Raw genomic sequence first — 22,910 nt, forward strand, 5'->3', positions numbered from 1 at the left:
CGCCACCAAGACAGAACCCCACTGGTTCTCACCTACCACCCCACCAACCTCCGCATACAACGTATCATCCGCCGCCATTTCCGCCACCTCCAAACGGACCCCACCACCAAGGATATATTTCCCTCCCCTCCCCTATCAGCATTCCGCAAGGACCACTCCCTTCGTGACTCCCTCGTCAGATCCGCACCCCCCACCAACCCAACCTCCACCCCCGGCACCTTCCCCTGCAACCGCAGGAAATGTAAAACTTGCGCCCACACCTCCACACTCACTTCCCTCCAAGGCCCCAAGGGATCCTTCCATATCCGCCACAAGTTCACCTGTACCTCCACACACATCATCTATTGCATTCGCTGCACCAGATGTGGCCTCCTCTATATTGGGGAGACAGGCCGCTTACTTGCGGAACGCTTCAGAGAACACCTCCGGGCCGCCCGAACCAACCAACCCAATCACCCCGTGGCTCAACACTTTAACTCTCCCTCCCACTCCACCGAGGACATGCAGGTCCTTGGACTCCTCCACCGGCAGAACATAACAACACGACGGCTGGAGGAGGAGCGCCTCATCTTCCGCCTGGGAACCCTCCAACCACAAGGTATGAATTCAGATTTCTCCAGCTTCCTCATTTCCCCTCCCCCCACCTTGTCTCAGTCGGTTCCCTCAACTCAGCACCGCCCTCCTAACCTGCAATCCTCTTCCTGACCTCTCCGCCCCCACCCCACTCCGGCCTATCACCCTCACCTTGACCTCCTTCCACCTATCCCACCTCCATCGCCCCTCCCCCTAGTCCCTCCTCCCTACCTTTTATCTTAGCCTGCTTGGCTCTCTCTCTTATTACTGATGAAGGGCTTATGCTCGAAACGTCAAATTCTCTATTCCTGAGATGCTGCCTGGCCTGCTGTGCTCTAACCAGCAACACATTTGCAGCGTTTATGAGTGAGTGAGTAAGTGTGTGGGTGACTGGGTGAGTGAATGGGTGAGTGGGTGAGTGAGTGTGTGATTGATTGAGTGAGTGAATGGGTGAGTGAGTGGATGAGTGAGTGAGTGGGTGAATGGGTGAGTGAGTGAGTGAGTAAGTGAATGGGTAAATTAGTAGGTGAGTGACTGGGTGAGTGGGTGAGTGGGTAAGTGGGTAAGTGAGTAAGTGTGTGTGGGTGACTGGGTGAGTGAATGGGTGAGTAGGTGAGTGAGTGTGTGATTGATTGAGTGAGTGAATGGGTGAGTGAGTGAGTGATTGAGTGAGTGGGTGAGTGAGTGGGTGAGTGAGTGAGTGGTTGGGTGAATGAGTGGGTGAATGAGTGAGTTGGTGAGTGGGTGACTGGGTGACTGGGTGAGTATTTGACTGGGTGAGTGGGTGAGTGGGTGAGTGGGTGAGTGAGTGGGTGAGTGGGTGAGTGGGTGAGTGGGTGAGTGAGTGAGCGGGTGAGTGTGTGAGTGAGTTGGTGAATGGGTGTGAGTGGGTGAGTGAATGAGCGGGTGAATGGGTGAGTGGGTGAGTGAGTGAGTGAGTGAGTGACTGAGTGGGTGAGTTGGTGAGTGAGTGAGTGAGTGAGTGACTGAGTGGGTGAGTTGGTGAGTGAGTGAGAGAGCGGGTGAATGGGTGAGTGGGTGAGTGGGTGAGTGAGTGAGTGAGTGAGTGAGTGAGTGAGTGGGTGAGTGGGTGAGTGAGTGAGTGAGTGAGTGACTGAGTGGGTGAGTTGGTGAGTGAGTGAGAGAGCGGGTGAATGGGTGAGTGGGTGAGTGAGTGAGTGGGTGAGTGAGTGGGTGAGTGGGTGAGTGAGTGGGTGAGTGAGTGAGTGGGTGAGTGGGTGAATGGGTGAGTGGGTGAGTGAGTGAGTGGGGGGGATAACCAAGTGGATGAATAGGTCAGCAGCTCAAGTAGGTGGGCTGGTAGGACAGTGAGCTGTAGCAACACAAGAGGGGGTTTGCTTGGAGGAGGTGGTCAAACAGAAGTGTGATTGAGGTGTTTTTGTACAGACTCAGGCTAATCTGTGAGGTAGAGCAGGTAGAAGCCAGTGTATCACTCCCAGGTTCGAATCCGTGGAAGCCCTGTGCAGCTGGCTGAATATCCGAGTCACTATTGTGGAGAGCCCCAAGCAGTGGAAATTATCGAAAGTTTCTCCCTATGTTGGTGCGCCACATGCTCTGTGAGATCCTGATGTGCATCTCCCAACTTCAGCTCCAATGCTGCCAATGGGAGGATTTGAGCTAATGTCCTTCAGTGTGTCTTTGAATCAGAGAATTGACATTGAATCGAATATCTCTGCAATCCATCTCGCCTTGAATTTCAGATGAAGTCACCCACTTAAATTCCCCGCCTTTATCATACATCCTGCAACATTGTTACACGGGACCACAGATTACATATTTGACTAAGTTTGGGCACGAGAAGGTGTCTAAAATACACTGACGCCTTGTGCTGGGGAAAGCATTTCCTTGTCTTTGGCATTTAACCTTACACTTTACGCATCTTTTTGAGCAGTGCAGGAAAAGCTGACTTCTTTCACTCCATGAATTGAAGATGTGGCTCTCCAATTGCTGCGTCTGCTTTGCACCATCCAATACCACGCTGTTTTAATCACTAGGTAATATGCAATATTTTCAGCTTTAGTTCTGCTGCAAATTACTTCATTGTGATCACTGCTAACTTTACTCGCGTCTACCCGTCCTGATTGCCAGTCTGGATTCTTACCTCTGTCACGATGCTTGAGAGAGATCCTTCTTCAAATACCCAGCCATCCTCGCATGCTGTAAGGGGTAGTTCCGCTGAGGCATTTTGGAGAAACGAAAGTGGATTATCACAGCTGAATGAAGTGGCATTCCATTTTATATCATATCTCTTACAACGACTGAACGAGGAGTTGTCAACACTGTCAAGAGGCACCGTATAATTCCTTTCTTCTTCAAGAGACCAACCACATTTAATCGTCAACTCGCTCACTCCAGGACCCCTGCACCAATGGTCAGGAGTAAGAGCTAGAAAAACAATTCCAACATACAAATAGGCGAAAATTGCTGCTGCCAAACAGATTAGGAAGAAAATTGTCTTTTGGTGAACACCAAACTCTCCGACTTCAATCAAAACATCATCAAAAGTAGTCATTGCCCAAGATATTTTCACCGGCACTTTAGTGAATTGGTTCAGTTGAATACGTTGCTTGCACAATGATTTTTTTTATATATATAACTGCAAGACAGTAACCAAGCAGAAGAGGTTTGGAACAAAGGTCTTTCAACCAATTGTGTAAATAACAGAGTTAATAAATAAAAGACAAACTGTGTCCTTCGGATTCTGGCTGACTATTTTATATCAGACACGTAAATGAACAACGGCAATCTCTTTCGAAAACAACTGCAGTTTGAAAGGCTGACCATTGTAAAGACAGACAATGGGACATTTCTCCAAATTACTCTCCCTTTTCTCACCACCTTCTTCCCTCGAACAACCGTCAGCTTTGAGGACGAGTGAGTATTAGTGGCACCATTGAGGAGAGCAGCTGGCATGTTGTAATCATTCCGGGTTGATGATATCTACTTACACTGAAAGTACAGTGAGGCACTTCAGCTGCATGACAATGAGCAGTGACTTTAACAGGGGACGGTGAACCATCAGGACAGACATTTCGAACAGACTTTCTTGTTTGTGACAGACCCAAGTTCTAGATTTTGAGGATGGGTTTTCTGCTGTTATGCTTGATTGTAATATTCCTCTAAACTTGTTTGTAAATTTATAGCACACGTTCTTCTACTCTTCCCGAGTTATCCAGACCTGAATTGCTACCAGGAGGACATGTGTTCGCACCTCTCAAATCATTAAATACTCAGTAGCCCAATATGTTGTTTCTTCTAAATAGAAAATGAGCTCTTGTGAGAAACCTGCTTGTGTGGTGGCACTCAGCAGTGCCTCAATCTTCTTCACCTTACTGTGTTTCTTAACTCTTCAATGGGTTTCCATTTCAGTTTCCATCACCATGGCAACTGGATCATTTGAGCATGAGGTGTTTATCATGACTTCACCATTATTCCTTTCGGAATATTTCACATCTTCTATTATTTCATTATATTCCAAAATATAACTTTCTTGACAAAACTCCAGTTCAAGACTCATCAACTCCTCACAGTGTGGAGCAGACCATTCAGTGCAGGCTGATCCTCTGAACAGCATCCCACCCAGATTCACTCCCCTCCCCTATCCCTCCATTTCCCATGGCCAATCCACCTAACCTGCATGTCCTTAGACTGTGGGAGGAAGCCAGAACCACCCGTAGGAAACCCATGCGCATGTGGGGAAAATGGGTAAGCTCCACACAAACAGTCACCCAAGGTTGGAATCAAACCCAGGTCCCTAGCGCTATGAGGTAAGCGTGCTAACCACTGAGCCAACATGGCCCCCCCACCAGCATTGGTCTTGGCTCCTCCACTGTGTCTAACTTATCAGTTTGTTTGTCCAACATCCAATACCTGTTGAAGACAAATGTCTTCCAAACAAGTAAACAGAAGATTGGTGTCATTGCTTTTGGTAGCAACTCCCAACTCCTGTATGAGGCTGATCCAGACTATTTCCAAGCTTGCGTTGTGTTTGAATTTTCTACCACAGTTCGTATATATAATTAGATACGACAAAATAAATGATCTGATGCCAAAAGTTCAATACTGCAGTGAAACCTAACCAAGCAAAGAGAGTGCAATATTTTGAAGAATTCAAAATCAAAGACACATCACAAGAAACGATTGGCTAGTTAAGCCAAAGAAAACCTAAAGTTCTTCTTTAAATGATGAACGAAAGGAATTAGGTCAAGAGTAGGAACGAGTTAAGTGAATGGGGAAAGAAATTGTTAAATGGCGTGTATTGGGGTAAAATGTGACGTTTCCCACTTTGGCAAGAAAAATAGAAAGTCAGAATATTAGTTAAATTGAGAGAGAGAGAGAGAGAGAGACGGCAGATAGCTGTCGCACAGAGGAACCTGGGTATATGTTGTGTGATGGAGGAATAACCCAAACTTGGACACTCAAGGTATCTTTTAGCAGTCTCCTTTATTCAACCACATGCGGGGGCACCAAAGCCACAATGGGGGCTCTCCTGTAACTTGTGGAACAATTTACTAAATCGATTTACTAAATTACTGCTGCCTCACAGCGCCAGAGACCCGGGTTCAATTCCTGACTCAGGCGACTGACTGTGTGGAGTTTGCACATTCCCCCCGTGTCTGCGTGGGTTTCCTCCCACAGTCCAAAGATATGCGGGTCAGGTGAGTTGGCCATGCTAAATTGCCCGTAGTGTTAGGTAAGAGGTAAATGTAAGGGTCTGGGTGGGTTGCGCTTCGGCGGGTCGGTGTGGACTTGTTGGGCCGAAGGGCCTGTTTCCACACTGTAAGTAATCTAATCAAAGGACAATAGATTACAATGTTCACACAATCCACCAATTACACAAGAGATTACATCCAAATTTGTACAGCACGATTAATACAATACCCCTCTTTGGTCAGCATCCACCCACTCATTATTCTTGGCCTCACGCCTAGCCGCTTGGTTCGGGTTGCTGTGCTTTGTATTTATCTAAACTTGCTTCTGTTATGAATCTCATAGCGGATGAATCTCAAAAAGTCAACAATAATCATAAAGGCAAATAGATGCTGCCTTGGTTTCCTCCGGGTGCTCCGGTTTCCTCCCACATTCCAAAGATGTGCAGGCCAGGTGAATTGGCCATGCTAAATTGCCCGTAGTGTTAGGGTAAATGGAGGGGAATGGGTCTGGGTGGGTTGCGCTTCGGAGGGTCGGTGTGGACTTGTTGGGCCGAAGGGCCTGTTTCCACACTGTAAGTAATCTAATCTAATCTTATTGCAAGGAGATGAACGATAAATGTATGGAAGTCTCGGTGGAGACAACAAATTAGTGAGACCAAATATAGTGTACGAGATGCTTTCTTCATCTCCTTATTTAAGGAGATGTATATTTTCACTGGATCGAATTCAGAGACGGTTTACTAGGATTATACCTTGGATTACTTCAGTAGAATGAGAGGTAATCTTATTGAAATGAATAATATTCCCCTTGTGAGGAAATGTAGAACTAGAGATCACAGTTCACCAAATCAGGGGTTGCCTAGTTAAGGTGGAGATGGGGAAACATTACTTCTCTCAGAGAGTTGCTAGTGATTGGAATTATTTTTGGAAACAAAGTGATCTGGACCATGGAAGTTTCTGGACTAGAAGCCTGTTTTCAATGGGATTCTGTAGGTGCCAACACTTGCTTCATTGCGTTTTACCCATTGAGGATTGGGACTTAAAGGTAGGAGGCACTATTAATGAGTTTGCTGATTTTCTGAATCAGTGAGGGGTTCATGTGGAACAGTAAACGGCATCTCCACCTCCAATTCAAAAACTCAGAGTTTGAATCCCAGTTAAGGGCCTGATGACCATGGAAGCTACGTTCATACCAGGGCCATTCAAGTAGATTATCAACCTGTAAAATGCTTCCAACATGCACATGGCAAGCTGTAAGAGCAGGAGTTAGTCAACCACACTGGACTTGGAGCACTGGCTGTCATGGTACAGCCTGTAGCTGGGAAAAACTAGCGACAGAAACAGATGCAAGCAGCTTATTTGTCTGGTTGGTTTGCCACTTGTTGTGAGAGACAGAGGAAGGAAGGTTAAGAGTAAGGGAACTGTGGACCATAAGAAGGTATCAAGGTACATGATTTTGAGACGCCGGTGTTGGACTGGGGTGTACCTTTTTTAATTTTAAAAATATACTTTACTCATAAAATAATTTGATGGTCTGTACAGTTGGTCATGCCATACATATGTAAACATTTACATACAGAGATCAGAATTTATCATTTTTATACACAGGTCTGTACATTTATCCATCATATGCCCATATATTGAGCTGAGACGTCAGCAGAGCCCAAATGACTGCATGGGACCCCTGTTCTTCTTAGGCAGGCAGATGTTACACGGTGGTCTTTCCCCACCGCGCCTTGGCAGCAGCTGCCCCAAGCTTCAGCGTGTCCCTCAACAAGTAGTCCTGGACCTTGGAATGTGCCAGTCTGCAACACTCAGTCGGGGTCAACTCCTTCAGCTGGAAGATCAACAGGTTTCGGACCGCCCAGAGAGCGTCCTTCACCGAGTTGATGATCCTCCAGGCGCAGTTGTTGTTCGTCTCAGTGTGCGTCCCAGGGAACAGACCGTAGAGCACGTAGTCCCGCGTCGCGGCACTGCTCGGTGTGCTATACTGTTCTATGTTCTATGCTGTATGTTCTATGAAAGGGAGAAAGGCAGAGAGAATTTGCACTCCATAAATTGAAACTTAGGAAGGGAAGTCGGCTTAAAAGGATAGAGGAATTCAAAAATTCACTTCCTGAAGTAGTGAGAACTCATGTGGAAGTGCAGAGAGTTAAAACTGAAATGGCTGATGATTATGAGTTCGAACAAAGATCAAAGTTTGGCTTCCGACATCAGTTTCAATCGGTGAGGGATAGAAATTGGGAAATGGGAAATCGCCACATGATAAGGGAAAGTTAGATCTCATTGAAGATCGTAAGGATTATTTACCACAGGGTAAAAAGTAAACCCCTGAAGGGGAAAGAGAAGTTAAAGAGCTCCGGAGTTTTCACTGCAATAAAGGAGGCCATGTGAAATCCCAGTGTTGGTGGGTTAGAAAAAACACTGGGAAAACAGATGTAGGAAAACGGGATAAGCCAGTGAGTTTTGTTGGAGTGGTAAAGGAAAAAACAGTGGAGGCTAAAAAGCTGCACCAGAATGTACAAGCTGGTCAGAGATTGGTTAAGGTGCCAGATCTTCTTAAACCATTTACATGCAAAGGGAAGGTTTACTCACTAGGGCCAGGAGCTAGTAAAGAGGTTACAGTATTAAGAGACACAGGATCAGGTCAATCTCTGATGCAGAGAAATGAGAAATCTGAAGTGTTATTGCCAGAAAAAGGTGCCAAAAAATGGAATTGACAGTGAGACAAAAAGTGCTCAATTATATGGAGTGAGGTTAGAGTGTCCACTGAAAAGGGGAGAAGTGATGGTCGGAGTGTTGGAAGAGCACTCAGCATTTTTACTAGCCTGGACTACATAAGGATGTAGTTGAATTTTGCCATACATGTCAAATAATTGGAAAATCACAATCAGTAATAAAACCCACACCTTTCCTACCCATTCCTGCATTTTAGAAAAAACATGAAGTGGGAATCAGTATTTATAAACAATGATAGATGTGCCCAGTAGATTTCCAAAGACCATTCCATTACACAATATCACAGATAAAAGGATTGTAGAAGAGTTACTCAAATTTGTCACTAGATATGGACTACCTATTGAAGGGCTTTTGCCCGAAACGTCGATTTCGCTGCTCGTTGGATGCTGTCTGAACTGCTGTGCTCTTCCAGCACCACTGATCCAGAATCCACTACCCACAGAGATACAATCAGATCAAAGATCAAACTTTACATCAAAGTTATTCAAGGAACTTATAGACAGCTTTGCAATAAAATAATTTAAATCCACTATGTACCATCCAGGATTGCAGGGAGCGCCAGAAAGGTGGCATCAGATGTTAAAGATCATGTTTAGATTAGATTACTTACAGTGTGGAAACAGGCCCTTCGGCCCAACAAGTCCACACTGCCCCGCTGAAACACAACCCACCCATACCACTACATTTACCCCTTACCTAACACTATGGGCAATTTAGCATGGCCAATTCACCTAACCTGTGGGAGGAAACCAGAGCAAACCCACACAGACACGGGGAGAATATGCAAACTCCACTCAGTCAGTCACCTGAGTCGGGAATTGAACCCGGGTCTCAGGCGCTATGAGGCAGCAGTGCTAACCACTGTGCCACCGTGCTGCCTCATGTTGAGGGATTATAGTCAAGATGATTACGATAAGGGAATTCCATTTGTACTTTTTGTGATCAGTGACGCACCAAATGAATTGACCAAATTTGTTTTTGTGCATGGGGTGAGAGGACCACTAAAATTGATTAAGCAGAAGTTGATGAGTGAGAATTCAGAGACCCCATATTTGGACTATGTTTCAAATTATACTGAATGATTAAATGCAGCAGGGGATTTGGTTAGATAGCATTTAAAAATATCACAGCATACGATGAAACAGGAAGCAAACAGGAAATTAAACTCACAATTTTGCTCTCAGAGATAAAGCGTTAGTCTTACTGCCAGTGATAGGTAAATCTTTAAAAGCAAGGTTTAGTGGGCCTTATCAAGTCAAAAGGAGATTGAGTGAGCTGAAGTATTTGATAAGGACTCCAAACAGAAAGAAATCTCAAAGGAGGCTGTGTTATTATTTACAAAACAGAGTGAAGAACCAAGTTCAGAGGATTCAGAATTGGACATTCCTCAAATTAAATTGGACAATGAGGAAGTCATCAAAAATTGGGATAAATTATTGAGTTAACTTACAAAGAAAAATCAAAATGGCCTGAAAGAGTTATTGCTGTAGCATGTGGAGATGTGGAAGTGCTAACTTAATTATGCAGGATGTATGTTTTGGAAATGCTGTTCTAATTAAGCATCATCCATATAAACTTTACCCTCTAAAGTTGGCACAGGTTCAAAAGGAGGTTGAACACATGCTCCAAGATGACATAATCAAAGTGAACTGCAGGGGTTGGAGCTCACTCACTATAATGGTGCCAAAATCAGATGGTATCCAGTGGTTATGTGTGGACTATCGCAAAGTTCATGCAGTTACAAAATCTGATTCATTTCGGATTCCACATTTAGAAGACTGCATTGAAAAGGTGGAACAAACAACTTATATTTCTAAGTTGGACTTACTCAGAGGATACTGGCAGGTACCTTTATCCAAAAGAGCAAAGATAATTTTGGCTTTTGTAACACTGAATGGCCTATATCAATTTAAAGTCAAGCCACATTTCAAAAACTAGCCAATAAAGTCATTGCCAAATTACCCAGTTATGTGGTTTACATCAATGACATAGTGATTTTAAGTCACACATGTAAGAAACATTTGCAGCAGTTATCTGAATTATTTGATCGACTTTAGGAGGCCAGCTTGATGATAAACCTAGCCAGGATTAAATTTGCCAAAGCCAAGTCACCTTCCTGAGTCATTGTACATGAACAAATGATCCTAGGGAATGTAAAAACAAAGATAATTGCGGAGTTCCCCATACCATTGAGGAAGAGAGCAGTACTACGATTACTGGGATTGAATAGGTTTTAACGGAAATTCATACCGAACTTTAGCAACGTGTCTGCTCCACTCAGTGAATTACTGAAGAAATGCAAGAAGTTTTAGTTGACAGCAGAGTTCAGAAGGCATTTGACAGCCTGAAAGCTGTATTAGGCACTGCCCCAGTGTTAGCCAAAGCTATTCAAGGTGGCTGTTGATGAGAATGATTTGAGTGTTGATGCTGTGCTCTTACAGGAAGACAATGAGAAGATAGAGGGGCCTATTGGCTATTTCTCCAGGAAATTGAATATTCATCGGCAAAAATATTGGACAATTGAGAAGGAGACTTTGAACTTGCTGTTGACATTTATGTTGCCAGTCATGTGTCCGAGGCAATTACAGAAGAACCTCTATTATCCAGCATTCAGTTATCCGAATACCAGATTATCCAGTAAGATCACAATGTCCCAATGCTCGGCTAAACTATGTAATCCAGCATTCAATTATCTGTAGTTCAATTAAACAAGCAAAATATTCCCCGCCTGTGTCCTTCAGATAATCAAATTTCCTCTGTGAGTGTGTGTGTATATATAGATCATAGCCCATTAAAGCTTTTGGACACATTTAAGGACAAAAATTCCAGACTGTTTATTGGAGCTTATTATTGCAGCCATTCGATTTGAAAGGTGCACATGCGACAGGGCAGAAAACATGAAAGCTGCCATATTGTCAAGACTTGGGGGAGAAACAGAGGTGATCAGTTGCAGGAGTAAGCAGACTGAAATGGAATGTAGTAATGCATGTTTGTTTATAGTTTATAGACAATATAATGCATTATATATTTATATGTATATAGTGTACTAACAGGGTAAGACTAAAGGGTTTTAAATGAAGCCATGATTGCTCACTTTTTTTAAGAGGGAGATGTGATGATGCTGCCTCTTTAACAGGGTTATTCTGTCCTTGGTTTTTTGCAAGAGGGGTTGTAAAGGCAGAGGTGCCGGTATGTCTCAGAAAGAGTTTACTTTAAACAATGGCAGGGAGTGACCCGTTGTCACAGATCAGGTTTTTTTTCTACTTTGATTCTGTTTCACCAAAACTCTGTTGGGGGACCAAGAGAAGCAACTACAGTGAAGGGAGGTTCCATGTTTCAACCAGAGATCTTGCCTGAACTTTCTCTCTAAATCCTCTCCTGCCTGTAAGAACCTATGTTTCAATTTACCTTTTACCAAGGGGTGCGTTTATGAGACATTGCAGGGATTAGAACAGCTTTGTTAAGTAGTAAAATTGTGTTGGCTGGGTTTTCAAATAAGTTACTGAAAGCTCTGTTTTCTTCGATTCATGTTTCATCTGTAGCATTTATATAAATTCTGTTTTGTTTAAAGCTGAGTGATTTGACCAGATGCATCACTCCTGGAATATCCACTATCCATCTGCCTTTACAAAAAATGAAAACTTAGGGTCTAGGATACTTTAGTTAAAATGTATTCAGAGGTTCTGGTCTGGTCCATAGCATATAACAAACAATCAATTCAAGATACAAAACAGTTCTTGCAGTATAAGCAGATTTTGCAGACCACGTGACTAATGGTGGCAGATTTATTTTTATTTGGTCATTGCCAGAAAGGCCAACATTCATTGATATCCCTAATTGTCATTGACATGGTGGTGGCGAGTTGCTTTCTTGAAGTCCATACACCCACAGCATGTTCCAAAGTTTTGACCTAATGACAGCGAAGGAGCAGCCATATCGTTCCAAACCAGGATTGTTCAGAACAAAGGACAATCTGAAGTTGAATTTATATTTTGTCGACTAAGAAGCAGAAGACACAAAGACAAATAAAGACAGACACAAAATAAAACATGGATGTAGTAGGTAGAAGGAAAGTCTGGTCAAAATGGTCCCTGTCCACAGGATTCACTGATATGAATCCTTTGGCTTGTCAAACCTTGCTGCTTTTTGATCATCCTTCTCCAATGTACTTTCACTTGTTTCCAGGAGGCACAGAATGATTGGTTCAAATGTATAAAAGTCTCTGATTGCTTTGTCGAAAGCCACAATTTACAGCAACTGAAAAGGGGAAATAAATTGGCTTTCTTCAGGTTTGAAGTGCTTTTTGACCAAACATCACACACACGAGCTTTTCAGCTACCTGGGAACCAATCACATTGTTGTTGGCAGGCAGAAGGCATTTATTGTCAACAACTGACCAATCAGCTACTTGCTGCCAACTGAATCCCAGTTTGTCCAAAGCCCTGGCTCCAGTTCATCTGCAGTAACTTGCCCCACTGCTTGAGCACACAGCACACAGAATGCTGGGTAATCTGATTTTAATAATGCAGTCATGCTTTACACAATCTTTGGGTTTTAGGATCATTTTTTTTTCCATGTCAGGCCACATTTAACAGTACAGAAAAATGGTAAGATATAGTCTTTACATAGCTCCATCCTTAAAAAACGGCCACCCTTTCTTCCCCCCCCCCCGCATCATTAAATCTTAGCATTTCTCAAACTTTTAAAGTACCCCAACATTTTACACTCAGGGCAAGGAATCTAACCCTAACGCTATATTTTCTTTCTCAGCATTGTCAATTCATTTTGAATGGTTGAAACAAAAGACTCTGTCTCAATTGCACTCCAAGTTTTAAACTTTCAGTGAAAGCCAGTGGGTTATGATCAGCGTAAATAAGTGTTTCCTTATTACCGTGTCAGACATAGACTTTAAAGTGTTGAAGCACCAACAGCAACCCCAACACCACTTTGTCTGCAAAGATATCCTGGAGCTGAAGTGACTGACCTCCAAGAACCACAGCCACAACTTCCCATGTGCCAGGTATAACTCTAGCCAGTGGAGAGTTTGAAACCGATACCCAGTAATCCCAGTTTTGCTCAGGCTCCTTGATGCCACATCTGGTGAAACATTTCATGTCAAGGGCTGTCACTCTCACCTCCCCACTGGAATTCAGCTGTTTTGTCCATGTTTGAACCCAGGCTGTAATGAGGTCAAGAGCTGAGTGGCCCTGGCAGAACCCAAACTGGACATCGCTGAGCAGATTGTTTCTAAGCAGGTCCTACTTAATAGCTTTAGATCAATTCAAATAGCCGATAAACCTTGTAGATTCATTCAGGAAATCTCTGGGAGCAAATAGTAAGAACACAAATTATTTGCCCCAATTCAGTGGATATTCATGACAGTATGACTTAATCATGATTTTGAGGATCTGATAATATCTCCCCAAAGCTCCCTATGTTTGTAGATGAAATACAGTTGACTTCAATTGTTTTTTAGTGAAAAAGCTGATGATTTCTTGGCAAAGTTAGACCATGATCAGATTGCATCTCAATATGAGTAAAAATGAATTGAACTTTTCTATTACTACTCTGGCTATGGCTTTCCTTAAAGGAATAGTTTTGGGAAATTGGGTTATCATGTCCATCATTGTAAGGCCATACTGGTGACCTAGTCTCATTATCCAGAATGGTTCTATCGAATCTAGTAACACTCGATTGAATGGTTCTTCAAAGACTGGTTTGGGTATGGAAGATGCTGGTTTGATTACATGTTGATGTTCTCATTCCACTTAACATGCATGGCATGATTTACCCAACAGCACACAGACTTTCTGAAGTCTTGACCAAACAGAATACCTACTTATTGCGACCTGCGTTTCCTGCATTCCTTTTCATGTGCTACTCACAATGACTCCTTACGATATCTGAGCAGTGGCATTATTTGATGAACAGGCATCCATTCTACATCCACAGGTCAGCTACCTCATCAGAACTCGGTTTTAAATGCAATAATACTCTGGAACCCCTTCATTCTCGGTTTCCGTGTGAGCTGTGTGCGCTAACTCAGGATCTACCATACTCATTCTTAAATGCAGTTTTAGCAACTCTAACACTTGCTTGAGGTATTTCCCTGACTACCACTAGTCCCAATGACTAGTTGCACTCCAATTCGACTTTGTGCAATGGAACTGGGATATATTCTCCACCTATCCAATTCACCAACATTTTGGCTTCACAAAAAACTTGTTTGCAGATGCAGCAGGTAACTAAGAAGGCAAATGGAATATTGTCCTTAATTGCTGGAGGGTTACGGTTTAAAAATAGTGAGGCTATGCTGCAGCTGTATAGGGTGAGGCCACATCTTGAGTACTGTGTACACTTTTGGTCTCCTTATTTGGGAAATGATGAACTGGCACTGGAGGGAGTGCAGAGGAAGTTCACTAGGTTGATTCCAGAGTTGAGAGGGTTGGCTAATGAGGATAGATTGAGTAGACTAGGACTATACTAATTGGAATTTGTAAGAATGTGGGGAGATCACACAGGAACATATAAAATTATGAAGAGAAGAGATAAGAGAGAAGCAGGGAGATTGTTTCCACTGGCAGGTGAAACTAGAACTCAGGGGCATAGCCTCAGAATATGGGGGAACAGATTTAGATGAGTTGAAGACGAACTTCTTCACCCAAAGGGTTGTGGACCTATGGAATTCCCTGCCCAGCGAAACAGTTGAGGCTGCCTCATTGAATGTTTTTAAGGCAAAGGTAGATAGATTTTTGAACAGTAAAGGAATTAAGGGTTATGGTGAGAGGGTGGGTAAGTGGAGCTGAGTCCACTAAAAGATCAGCCATGATTTTGTTGAATGGCGAAGCAAGCTCAACAGGCCAGATGGCCTTCTCCTGCTCCGAGTTCTTATGGTCAATGAACTCTCTGCAGTGAAAATTACATCCTTCTACAGAATAGTCCCTTAATATAATTATTGGCTTTGATTGCTCCTTTGAAGAAAAAAACCATTATCTAAAAACTATCAGCTAAAAGCTCTTTATATCTGCCACCTACCTATGTTCCCCTTCTTCAATAATGTTTAATTCTGGTCTCAACAAAGTTAATGCTGTAATCCTTAGGAACTTCTCTATTCAACACTTTCTGACAAGTTTCACTAAGTCCCATGATTTCCCCTCAAAAACCATTGGCATTCTGAATGTGTGTGTCCCTCCTTGTTACAACAGAACCGTTCTGACTTCCACTCTCAGTACCTTCCCTACTGGTCTGAAGAGGAGACCTTCGGATATTCCCAGCTATCCATTCCTTATCTTGACTAGTTGCCTTCCTTTCATTTTCACATTTTCTACCCACTTCAAATTTATAAGAGTGAGAGAAGAACAGTTCAATTTTATGGATCAGCTCATTATCATTCGTCACTGCTGCCACCTGTCCAGCAGTTGCAAACCTTTGATCCTCAACATGGCTTCTTATTACACACACAAGTGAAGTCCTGCAGTTGAAAAGTGGAACTTCCTTCATCTTTCTAGATCACTGGGATTGGCCGTCAGGAACAATTTTTATAGGCTGAAGAAGGTTATTCTGTTTCCACCAATTAGATTGTCAGTAACTCCACAGTGATCAGCTAGAGAGCTCGGACTGAGATGAGGAGAAATCTCTTTACCCAGGCAGTAGTTAGGATGAGAATGCATTGCCTGGGAGAGTGATGGAAGCAGATTCCATTGAAGGTTTCAAAAGAGAACTAAATATTTGAAAGGGATAAGGTTTGAGGGCTGGAGAGTGGGAGTAGCTGGGTAGTTTTCTTGGGAGCTGGTGCAGACATGACAGATCAAATGACCTCCTTATGTACTGTAGAATTCTATGATTTCTAACTTGCACTTTTCAAGCGAGTTCAGTCCTGGGCACTGCTCTTAGATTAGACTTACAGTGTGGAAACAGGCCCTTCGGCCCAACAAGTCCACACCGACCCGCCGAAGCGCAACCCACCCATACCCCCACATTTACCCCTTACCTAACACTACGGGCAATTTAGCTTAGCCAATTCACCTGACCCGCACATCTTTGGACTGTGGGAGGAAACCGGAGCACCCGGAGGAAACCCACGCAGACACAGGGAGAACGTGCAAACTCCACACAGTCAGTCGCCTGAGTCGGGAATTGAACCCGGGTTTACAGGCGCTGTGAGGCAGCAGTGCTAACCACTGTGCCACCGTGCCGCCCACAATGAGAATATATCTGTTTTTGAGGAATACAATGCAGCATTTCCTCAATGATACCAGAGCTAAAGGGGCTACTTAATGAGGACAGTTTGCATTGGCTGGATTGTGGTTCATTGAGGATAGAAGATTACAGGATAATGTACTTGAAATGCTTATCATAATTAAAGGATTCCACAGATGACCTCTGGAGGGGAGTCAAATCTGAATGCTACTCTTGGATTCTACACACATGAATAATTTACAATGTTCATCAAGCTTTATAATCCTTTCACCAGGTTCCCTGGCTCCATTGCAATCTGACATAGATACATTTCTGTTGAAGCAAAGGATATGACCAAAGGCAAGTATAATGCCTCTTCCACATTCTTTCACTATAGACCCTGGCATTGCAAAATAAACACAGACTACTCTTCAAGTGTAATAAATCCAGGCGTGTAGTATTTGCATCAGAGATTTATTTCAACAGTTAATAATATATTTTTCTACAGTTAAAACTTTAATTCCTAAAAACTAAAGATTATTCTCTAAAACAGGTGACCTGTACACATCATGGTAAACTTTGAGATATCTGTAAATTGGATCAGTGTAATAACAAGTGTAGATATTGAAAATAAGAAATCAAAATTAAGAACAGTCATAGATATATGTAGAGCTTAATGTGAGATGTTAATTGAAGGTGTGCTATAGGTCTGCTGGTGAAGTTAGTAAGGTTTCTGAAGTTGAGTCCAGGTGTGACAAGGAACACACATTATCCACCTCCTATCTGTTAACAGGTTTGCAGTTACTTTTGAGAAGGTATTTTTCATTGCGCCAAAAAGTATTCAACACTTTAAAGTGGCAAAGGTGATGCTGAAATGAAAATGAAAAAGAAAAGCCATTATCATGAGGTTAACAGTGATTTTACTAAAACCAGCAGACTGGTCGGTGGGTCAGCTTTTCACTTCCTACTCCAGAATGGAAATTTATTTCTTTTAATTTAGCCTAGGAATGAGTCAGAGTTTCTCCTGCTCTACCAAAACCAACTGGTCAGAATATTACAGCATTTATGTCATTAAAGTTTGTGAGAAGATTTGTAGCTCGGGTGCTTGTTGTTGTGGTTCTGTTCGCCGAGCTGGGAGTTTTTGTTGTAAACATTTCGTCCCCTTTCTAGGTGACATCTTCAGTGCTTGGGAGCCTCCTGTGAAGCGCTTCTGTGCTGATTCCTCCGGCATTTATACTGGTTTGAATTTGCCGCTTCCGGTTGTCAGTTGCTGTCCGCTGCAGTGGCCGGTATATAGGGCCTAGGTCGATGTGTCTGTTGATAGAATTTGTGGATGAGTGCCATGCCTCTAGGAATTCCCTGGCTGTTCTCTGTTTGGCCTGCCCTATAATAGTGGTGTTGTCCCAATCGAATTCATGCTGTTTGTCATCTGAGTGTATGGCTACTAGGGATAGCTGGTCGTGTCGTTTCGTGGCTGGTTGGTGTTCATGGATGCGGGTTGTTAGCTGTCTTCCTGTTTGTCCTATGTAGTGTTCTGTGCAGTCCTTGCATGGGATTTTGTACACTACGTTGGACAACGAAATGAGGACATGCCACAACCCAAAGGAGTGGCCACACTCCCATACATCAGGAGCGTTTCTGAACTGACAGCCAGACTACTGCGACCACTAGGACTCATAACAGCACACAAACCAACAGCCACTCTCAGACAACTCACCAGGACAAAGGACCCGATACCCAGCATGAGCAAAACCAACGTAGTGTACAAAATCCCATGCAAGGACTGCACAAAACACTACATAGGACAAACAGGAAGACAGCTAACAACCCGCATCCATGAACACCAACCAGCCATGAAACGACACGACCAGCTATCCCTAGTAGCCATACACTCGGATGACAAACAGCATGAATTCGATTGGGACAACACCACTATTATAGGGCAGGCCAAACAGAGAACAGTCAGGGAATTCCTAGAGGCATGGCACTCATCCACAAATTCTATCAACAGACACATCGACCTAGACCCTATATACCGGCCACTGCAGCAGACAGCAACTGACAACCGGAAGCGGCAGATTCAAACCACTATAAATGCCGGAGGAATCAGCACAGAAGCCCTTCACAGGAGGCTCCCAAGCACTGAAGATGTCACCTAGAAAGGGGACGAAACGTTTGCAACAAAAATTCCCAGCTCGGCGAACAGAACCACAACATTTATGCCATTATGCAGCTGGGATGGAGAGACAAGAGGGAGTATGAAATCGGTTTTAAAAAAAAACGTTAGGTTAAAAAGCAGGAAGATGGGTACATCATATCAGAGGCACTCTGTTTCAATCAGGGTAAGCCCCAAAGTTTATATCCTCCTCTTCATGCCGTCTCATTTGGCATCCAAAACCCATTGCATGCCCCTCTCTGCAGGTTCCCTTATGTCTTGCTGCTTCCACACCTAAGTTTCCCAGTACCTGCTCTTGCAGTCCCAGCAGCATCTACAACTCAGCTCTGGCACTGAGAGCAGAAGTCCACCGAGGGACAGAACTCCCATTTCCTTCATCACCCTTAGCACATTATATTATTGGTTTTGTTGTGAGTTAGTTGGTTTGAAATTGACATTTGTAACGCAGAGTGGAGCGATGGGCAATACATCTCCCTACCTACCCAAAGCCTTGTAAGAATGAGCACTTTGCAGGGAGTTATGTTGGAACACAAATTTCCTGGCCTCTCCCTATGTTTGTGATGAATTGATTCAGAATATTTTGCTGCTCCAAATCTAGCTTCCACTTGGTGTAATGCCGTTTCTTCTGAACCTGTTTGCACAGGGGCAGCTGGGTGTTAATGCAGTGGAGCAGACAAGCTTGACCATCCAGCCGTGATAGTGCACATGTCATTTTGCAGTTGTAGTGAAAGTACTTTGTAACAGACAGACAGGCCTGCCTCTCTCTTTCTCTCCACAGGTCCTGACAGACCAGCTGTGTTTCTCCAGCACTTTTTCTGTTCATATTCCAAATTTCCAGCATCCACAGGACTGTGCTTTTACTTGGATTTATTTACGTACATGCATTTCTCTTTGCTACCCAATTTTCCCAGGTTTTCTTATGTATATAGTGGGAGAAGAAACCTGGAGCTTCATTGCCCAGGGAAATTCTTTCCTGCTTCAATTTCTCATCTAGGTCTGATGCTCAGCCCATGTTACCCCCAGTCACCAAATCCTCAAGGAAATGTAATGGTCCACTCCCTCCACATAGAGAGTTTCTCTTACCTCAGACCCTCCTGGAGTATTGACAACAAAGCAAGATCTTAATGCTTCGTTTGTTCCTTTTTTGCACTGTGTCCTTCCTAGGTCAACTTCCAGAAAGTACAACAGACCACCGATATCCTAGCAAAATACAAGCATAAACCGCATTCATTTTGTGAAAATCACTCGGTTGCAGTCTGTGAATCATGTCTACTACCCTCCATGTACTGCAATACTAAATTATAGCTGTAAATCAGGGGAGGGATATATTGGAAGTTGGCAAAGTAGTAATTCCCAGTCACTAAGTGTGTTCATGCTCAATTCGGATCCTGTTCACATACATATGGGAACAGGAAGACTGTAAACTGACAGGCTGCTTGGGAAGACTGGCTCAAAGTAAGGTCAGCCTCAGTCTGGATCATGTGCCAGGAGATAGTTCTGCAGAGCCCAGGCATTAACACACAGTCAGAAGGTGAGCAGCGCACTCTGTCACCTTTATTTGCAGAGTTCGATAACTGATGACTGCCACAAGCATCTCAACCTCCAGTGTAAACAGGTTACCTCCACATTATCCAAGGTTATGGGGGGAATGGCATCATGTGGGTGTGGCTAAGACTGAGGGCCACCACATCAGACTTTTCACTTAGTTTCATGGGTGACTGTGCAGTTTGTGATTTATTGATAACATTTGAATTGTTTGTCAGCGTGTGAGCTTCCATTCATCAACTGGAAAAAGGAGAAATGTGAAGGGAAGCTGGGGTCACAGAGACTGCTGGAGAGATGGGTCCCATACACTGCTGGTAAGAATGGAACAATTCAGGCTCTTGTGTTCCACAGACACATTCCCACAATCAGGACAAAGTGAGGTCCACAGTGTATATGGGCAGTGAGTGTGCTCAGGTGAGAGATGTTTGGATCAGATGTGGCATGCACACCATTGTAATAAGAACCTGATCCGGAGTGGATTCTAGTCTCCTCGCTCCTCTGCTTGGACATTTCTCTGCATCTCCCTCCTCCTCCAATGCATTCACAGAATCCCTACACTGTAGGTAGAGGCTATTTGTCTGATCAAGTCTGCACTGATCCTCCTGAGAGTATCCCACTCAGACCCACCCCCTACCCTATCCCTGTAGCCCTGTGTGGCTAATTCACCTAGGTTGCACATCCCTGGACACTATAGGCAATGTAGCATTGCCAATCCACCTAACCTGCACATCTTTGGAATGTGGGAGGGAAATGGAGCACCCAATGGAAGCTCACAGTCACCCAAGGTTGGCATTATACCTAGGACCCTGGCATTGTGAGGCAGCAATGCTAACCACTGTAGTCACCTTAAATTTACATTTCACCATTTGCCATTGAGGGATTTGAACAATGTCCCGAAAGGATTGCTAATCCAGTGATATTACCACTATACCATTTCCTTCCCCTATTGCATCGATCTCCCCTCTTTAAGGCCCACTCTTCTCTGGAAGATTCTGTCAAGGAAAGTGCAGGAGACCACCACTATGAGGAGACCCTTACACAAAGGTTCTGCAAATCTCCAAGCAACCAGCTGGGGCACTGGAACCACATCTTCAAAAGCTTGAAGGCGTGTTCAGTGATGTTCCGTGTGAGCAGATGATTTAAATTGCGTTGACAGGGCACTTCCAGTTTGGAGTTGGGTAAAAGAGTGAACAATTATCTCTTCAAAAGGATACCCATGGCCCCCACTGTCCAAGCCCTGGCTGGGACCTGCTGATGTTCCCTCTCACTCACCTACACTCTGGGTATACTCCATCATTACTGCTCTGGGACCCAGACACCTTAGCCTCCCGAATTGCCCACCTTCTCGACATCCACGAAGTTTAAGCTCAATATCCTGGAGGATTTCTGCCAGTGGGTGCTGTCATTTGCCAGTGTCACTGGGATTAGAACCACCTTGCATCATAAGGTCTGCCTTCGCTCTCAAGGTTGTCATGACATCATAGGCCATGGAGTGTCATGGCAACCAGATATTTCAAACTCTGTGTGTGAACCACCATTTTCCCAACCAATTTGGTTGTTAATGACAATTTATATTTACTGCTCTTTAGGACATTAAAATGTTCCAATGTGCTTCAGATTCATCAAACAAAATATGACACTGAACCCCAAGGAGAGATCAGGCAAGATGTTCAAAATCCACAACAAAGGCGAAGATTTTGATGGACATTTTTAAAACCAAAACCAGTGAGTGTGGAAAGCTACAGAATTTCAGGGCGCAAGTTTTGGAGCTTAAGGCCTTGGCAGCTGGAGGCTCTAAGGGAGCAGAGAATTAACATCAGGAATTCAGAAATAGCACAGATATCTTGGAGGATTGTGGAGCTGTGAGAGGATTGTGTAGAGATAAGGAGGGGCAAGGTATCGAAGGGATTTGAAAACAAAGATGGGGCCACATATGAAAGATGCAAAAGAAAGCGCTGCAAACATTTTCAATTCCTCAATTACAAGATTCTCTTTGTCCATGAGCACACCCAGGTTTTCTGGGACGCTGTAGTGGGGGAGGGGGAGCAAAATAAGGTTCATTTCCCACCTGCAGATGGGGTGAGACCCACATGAACTTTGTAGATGTAATGGAGTCAAGGTGGTGTCCGTACGACCTTTTCCAGAACTGATAGAGTCAGAGGTATTACCTTTGTCATCTGCCCAGTTCCCATTGCAACCCAATTTCAGCTAACTGTTAAAGTATTCAGAATCCCTGTTTAATTACCTTCACTTGTGCTGACATCACCCGAGTAACTTTGAAGAGATGATCATCCATCGAGAATCTGTTGAACGATTCCACGGCAAAATCCAAGGCGCTCTGGACATCCTTATTATTCGGATTGATGGGTTCAGGTCCTAATTGCTCTTTCAAGGCAGAGACTAAAATGAGAAAAGTGTTGAAAAGGACCCAGTGACTCTTGCAGCCGAAACCCATGCTTCGTGTCGCAAAACAGAATGACTCAACAGAAAAGAGGAACAGCAACCTTTATTTGATTATTTGCTCATTGGGTGGAGTGCATCAGACTACTTTGCATTAGATTATGCCACACATGTGGCTGCGTGTGTTTGATTATTGATTGGCTTATTCTATATGACAGCTTGTCGTGAGGAATAGTTAAAAGTGCAGGTGAGCTGGAATATTACAATGTTATCAGTTTCAGGAACCTGTTTAATATTTAGCAGCTGAATTGTTTCCCAAATGGAACAGATGTTTCATTATTAGAGGAAAAAGTTGAAGTAAGGAGATGATGAAAAGCACAGGTGTGTGTTACACTGCAGCACAAAGGCACTTACAGGAGAGCTAACCACAGCAGGCTAAGAAAAGCCTTTGGTTTGTTCGTTGGTTAGAGTCAAACTCTAAAGTTTGATTGTTTCTTCATATGCTACTGTACAGAATCGAACTGCTTCAGTGATGATGTGTATATATAAAGGTGTTCTTTATCAATAAAGACTATTTTTGAAATTTGACAAATTTGGGACTGTGGTGCAGTGGTTAGCACTGCTGC

General features: G+C 43.6%; 2 protein-coding genes across 3 annotated transcripts in view; both read right to left on the reverse strand.

Annotated features, from left to right (window-relative positions):
• The window catches only part of LOC132819576 (solute carrier family 22 member 2-like), a 36,051-nt gene extending 32,945 nt beyond the window's left edge, over positions 1–3,106 (reverse strand). The window contains exon 1 of the mRNA XM_060831144.1: positions 2,696–3,106. Coding sequence (XP_060687127.1) covers positions 2,696–3,106 — 411 coding nt within the window. The remainder of the gene's footprint in view (positions 1–2,695) is intronic.
• A 4,089-nt stretch (positions 3,107–7,195) lies between these two features.
• LOC132819488 (cystatin-C-like) lies at positions 7,196–22,342 on the reverse strand. 2 transcript variants are annotated; one of them, XM_060831026.1, is made up of 3 exons: positions 22,130–22,342; positions 19,423–19,539; positions 7,196–7,262 (listed from the first exon to the last, which is right to left on the reverse strand). In XM_060831026.1, exons 1-3 carry the CDS (start codon positions 22,337–22,339, stop codon positions 7,242–7,244), a joined length of 348 nt encoding a protein of 115 aa, XP_060687009.1. In that variant the 5' UTR covers positions 22,340–22,342; the 3' UTR covers positions 7,196–7,241. The 2 variants fall into 2 exon arrangements, with proteins under 2 accessions (XP_060687009.1, XP_060687008.1); XM_060831025.1 differs by lacking the exon at positions 7,196–7,262 and adding an exon at positions 16,726–17,032.
• Positions 22,343–22,910: the final 568 nt, after the last annotated feature.

Source organism: Hemiscyllium ocellatum, chromosome 10 (assembly GCF_020745735.1).
Source record: "Hemiscyllium ocellatum isolate sHemOce1 chromosome 10, sHemOce1.pat.X.cur, whole genome shotgun sequence".
NCBI classification, from domain to species: Eukaryota; Metazoa; Chordata; class Chondrichthyes; order Orectolobiformes; family Hemiscylliidae; genus Hemiscyllium; species Hemiscyllium ocellatum.